This window comes from Lucilia cuprina, chromosome 2 (genome assembly GCF_022045245.1).
Source record: "Lucilia cuprina isolate Lc7/37 chromosome 2, ASM2204524v1, whole genome shotgun sequence".
Taxonomy (NCBI): domain Eukaryota; kingdom Metazoa; phylum Arthropoda; class Insecta; order Diptera; family Calliphoridae; genus Lucilia; species Lucilia cuprina.
The window spans coordinates 68,764,873-68,769,547 of NC_060950.1; the positions used below are offsets into that span (position 1 = coordinate 68,764,873).

Below are 4,675 nucleotides of genomic sequence, written 5' to 3' on the forward strand. Positions count from 1 at the left end.
AGAACTGAACTAGAACTGAACTAGAACTGAACTAAAACTGAACTAAAACTGAACTAAAACTGAACTAGAACTGAACTAGAACTGAACTAGAACTGAACTAGAACTGAATTAGAACTGAACTAGAACTGAACCATACACTAAACTATAGCTTAGAATATACTACTAAATTATAGCCTACAATATAGTCTATAGCTGTAGTCAGATAAGTCCCTTTACCTACCTGTATCTCACACTGTTCAGCCGTATAACACATTACAAATAAGATGACATATAAAGGTACCAGCGTTGAACAAGTTATATAATTATAATACGATTCATAATATTCGAATACGGTTAAAAAGGTCCAATACATATTGATAATAATATCCAAGACCACCACCGTATATATGCTGGCCAATGAGTGGCCATAAAGATCATTGAAACGATCATGCAAAGCATACAATTCTTGATAAATATTTTTCAAAATTTGCAAATATTCAAATGACTCCAAATGATCATAATCAATATCCAATAAAAGATAATTTTTATCGATCTTACAAGAAATCAAGGCCCTCAATTTCATATTAAACAACTCCATATAGTAGACTATATAATCTATAAAGTAGATCATTTGTATAATACGTGTTCTCAAAATAATAATGGCCATTAGGGCATACCAAAAGTAACCATTATAAGTTTTAACCGCTATTACTGTTATAGACACTACCAAACTGCCATGTACGGTTGATATCAAAAATATATATTTACGCCTTTGACGCTGACGGATCTCCGCTGAATTGAGTTGTATATGTAATAGGTATTTCATTAAATTCTGAACTCTATTGTAATTGTTTATTAATTCATAATATTTGCCATATGTAAACATTGTCTCCAGTAATATTGAGATCACAACTAGAATTTGAACACAAAACACCATAATACTGACAAGATTCGATACTATTAAATTATCTTTGAAGGGGAAAAATATTACACCGTACAAGGTTGCCATCAAATTGGCAACAATTAACGTCACAGTGTAAATTTGTTGCCAACGTAGAGGTCTATTATAATGATGAATATGATGATAATGATGTTTACTGCTACTACAATTGCTGCGTTGTTGTTGAAAACGATGAAGTTGTTGGAGGTGATAGTGGTGGTGTTTATAGTGATACTGCTGTTGTTTAAATGTCTGTTGTTCACTTGGCTTTATATATGGCACTAGGCCAAATATTGCAAGATATTTGAGAAATTTTGTTTGTAACTCATTTACCATATTGTTGGTGTTGTATAGTAAATAAGATATGACGTCGGCGTCTAACGGCTGCTTGCTATATACTAGTACTTTATAGGTTACTATTTAGTTTTTGAAATGTTTCTTGTTGCTTTTGGAGAATTCTTCCTTTTGATATATTTGTTTATTTAAAATTACGCTTGTCAAAGATAAGCTTATTTTTACAATTAATGTTTAAGTAATTTGTTAATTTTATTGTAAAATTATTGTCATATATTGACATAATATTGCAAAAGAACATTTCACATAACCTTAAATTTGTTTTTAAAAATTTGATAAATATTGTTGCAACAAATTGCATACAAAAACCGAATAATAACTTAACTTCTGACTGGGAATGACTTAGATCGAAAAAATAATAACTTTTTGTTAATCGAAATTAATTAATACCGTATATTTGATCTAATCGATTGTTTTTCTTTGTTCACAAGTTGCTGTACCATAGTGCATTTAGTACCAGTTCCTTTTACCTTTCTTTTATTTATTTATTTTTTTTTTTTTGAAATGCTATCTCTTAAAAGTACGGGGGAAAACTTGACTCAAAGACGTCGCGAAATCGTGAATTACAAAAATCTGGAGGGACTTTTTTTGAACTTTGAAGGTTGGGTTTTTGAATTGTACATTATATTAGAGCTGAACTGCAACTGATCTAGAAATAGAACTAAACTATAACTAAACTAGAACTGAACTAGAACTGAACTAGAACTGAACTAGAACTGAACTAGAACTGAACTAGAACTGAACTAGAACTGAACTAGAACTGAACTAGAACTGAACTAGAACTGAACTAGAACTGAACTAGAACTGAACTAGAACTGAACTAGAACTGAACTAGAACTTAACTACAACTTAACTACAACTGAACTAGAACTGAACTACAACTGAACTAGAACTGAACTACAATTGAAATACAACTGAACTAGAACTGAAATATAGATACAATTTAACCTCAATCTTTTAATTTAGGTAATTAGAAGTTTTAGTTTACATTTTCTTATTTTCAAAATACAAAATTTTAAAACCTCTGTTATCGTTTTCTTTTAATGTCGTGTGACTATATATTTTCGATTTGTTCAAAGCAAAAGCATTTTGTTTTTATTATTTATTACTGATTAAATTGATTATCTCGTAAACAATATATACATGTATTTTATTTTAAAATATAATTTTTTTTAATTATAATAGAAATCGTATAAATAGCCCTGATTAGAGGGTTTTGAGTTTAATACAACATTTTCTTTTCAAGAAAGAACAATACAGAAGAACTTAAACAAACATTTATAAAAAAAATAAGTGAAAGTGTTTTTTTAATAAATTATTAAAAGATTTAATGCATTAGTTTAAAATTAAATATAACAATTTAAATAAAATAAACAAAATGAATGTAAGTAAAGTGAATTGAAAGAAAATTTTATAAAAATATTTAGTTTTTCCTTAAAAATTTGAAAAAATTAACAAAAAATTTAAAATTAAATTCTCTTTTATATGTTTTAAATTTTATTTTCAGAGTTCTTTAAGAATTGCCATTATTGGCCAAAGTAATTTTGCCGCCGATGTTTTGACTTTACTTCTGGAGAAACGTTACAATGTGGTGGGTGTCTTCACTATAGCGAATAAGGGTAACCGTGAAGACATTTTAGCCACTACCGCTAGCCAGTATAATATACCGGTATTTAAATTTTCAACATGGCGTCGCAAAGGTGTAGCCATACCAGAAGTATTAGAACAATATCGTTCAGTGCAGGCAAATCTTAATGTTTTGCCTTACTGTTCTCAATTCATACCCATGGAGGTAATAGATGGTGCGGAATTAGGTAGCATTTGCTATCATCCCTCGATATTGCCCAGGCACAGAGGAGCTAGTGCTATTTCATGGACTCTAATAGAGGGTGATGAAGTGGCTGGTTTTAGTATATTTTGGGCAGATGATGGTTTAGATACTGGTCCCATTTTATTGCAAAAACAATGCAATGTAGAGCCAACAGATACTTTGGATACATTATATAAACGTTTCTTATATCCTCAGGGCATTAAGTCCATGGCTGAGGCTGTAGATTTAGTGGCCCAGGGTAAGGCCCCTAAGATAACGCAAACCGAGGTGAATGCTTCCTATGATCCCGCTATGTTTAAGGCAGAAAATCAATATATTAATTTGAATCAATCGGCCGAAAGAATATGGAATTTCATTAGAGCTTTGGACTCAGTCCCTGGGGCTTTAGCTACCGTTATTAACGATGATAATACAGAAGAAAATATTAGATTATTTGGTGCCCATATCTATGAAGACATCCCAGTTAAATCGGATCAGTTTATAAGACTTAAAGGTTTGTCCACACCCGCCTATATCCATGAACGTGGTCTCTTAATCCAAGGCACTGACAATAGATTTGTTAATGTACGTCGTTTGAAAAAGGGCTCGAAAATGATTAATGCCTGTGATTGGTTTAAACAGTCTCAAGCCCCTCAAATTACCAACTTTACTGAGGATGAGTTAACAAAGAAAGAGATTTTAGCTAATATTTGGTTGTCCATTTTGAAATGTCCCATAGAGGCCGATACTGACTTCTTTGCTGCCGGTGCTGGTTCCATGGATGTTGTCCGATTGGTGGAGGAATGTAAGGATGCTTTTGATGTGCCCTTGGAAAATGAACAGGTGTTCATGGCTCCTGTTTTTGAGGAATTTTATTGTGAAATTGTTAAGGCCTTGAGACAGGGTTCCTCCGGAGACAATTTAATGGTTCACTTTGATGGTTTTGTTTTAAAGGCCAATAAAAAGGAAATACCTATTCCCACCCAACTATTTATCAATGGCCAGTTTGTGGATGCGGAGAATCGTAAAACTTTGGATATAATTAATCCTGCCAATGAGGAATTGATCTGTCAAGTAGCCAGTGCCTCCAGTAATGATGTGGATAATGCTGTTAAAGCTGCTCATCAGGCATTTTATGGAGCTTGGCGTCAGGTATCGGCCAGACAAAGAGGTCAACTTATGCTTAAATTGGCTGATTTAATGGAAGAGCAAAAAGAGGAACTGGCCACCATAGAATCGGTGGATTCGGGTGCTGTTTATACATTGGCCTTAAAGACCCATATTGGTATGTCTATAGATGCCTGGCGTTACTTTGCCGGTTGGTGTGACAAAATACAAGGTTCCACTATACCCGTTAATCCCGCCAGACCTAATAATGTCTTGACTTTTACCAAAAAGGAACCCATAGGGTAAGTTAAAGCAGAAACGTTCACTTTCTTAATGATGTTAATGTATTGTTTTATTTGTTTTAGTGTTGTGGGTTTGGTTACTCCCTGGAATTATCCTTTGATGATGTTGTCCTGGAAAATGGCTGCCTGTATAGCTGCCGGTAATACCTGCTTAATTAAACCGGCCCAGACATGTCCTTTAAC

At 32.9% G+C, this 4,675-nt stretch overlaps 2 protein-coding genes across 2 annotated transcripts in view; one reads left to right on the plus strand and one right to left on the minus strand.

The window, feature by feature from the left end:
• Positions 1-142: 142 nt before the first annotated feature.
• On the minus strand, positions 143-1,723 carry LOC124421284 (putative gustatory receptor 39b). Its single transcript, XM_046956189.1, has 3 exons — positions 1,714-1,723; positions 1,188-1,335; positions 143-1,082 (listed from the first exon to the last, which is right to left on the minus strand). The coding sequence occupies exons 1-3, from the start codon at positions 1,721-1,723 to the stop codon at positions 143-145; spliced, it is 1,098 nt and encodes a 365-aa protein (XP_046812145.1).
• A 788-nt stretch (positions 1,724-2,511) lies between these two features.
• The window catches only part of LOC111679234 (cytosolic 10-formyltetrahydrofolate dehydrogenase), a 4,980-nt gene continuing 2,816 nt past the window's right edge, over positions 2,512-4,675 (plus strand). Inside the window, exons 1-3 of the mRNA XM_046956190.1 lie at positions 2,512-2,657; positions 2,781-4,492; positions 4,556-4,667. Coding sequence (XP_046812146.1) covers positions 2,652-2,657; positions 2,781-4,492; positions 4,556-4,667 — 1,830 coding nt within the window. The 5' untranslated portion in view covers positions 2,512-2,651. The remainder of the gene's footprint in view (positions 2,658-2,780; positions 4,493-4,555; positions 4,668-4,675) is intronic.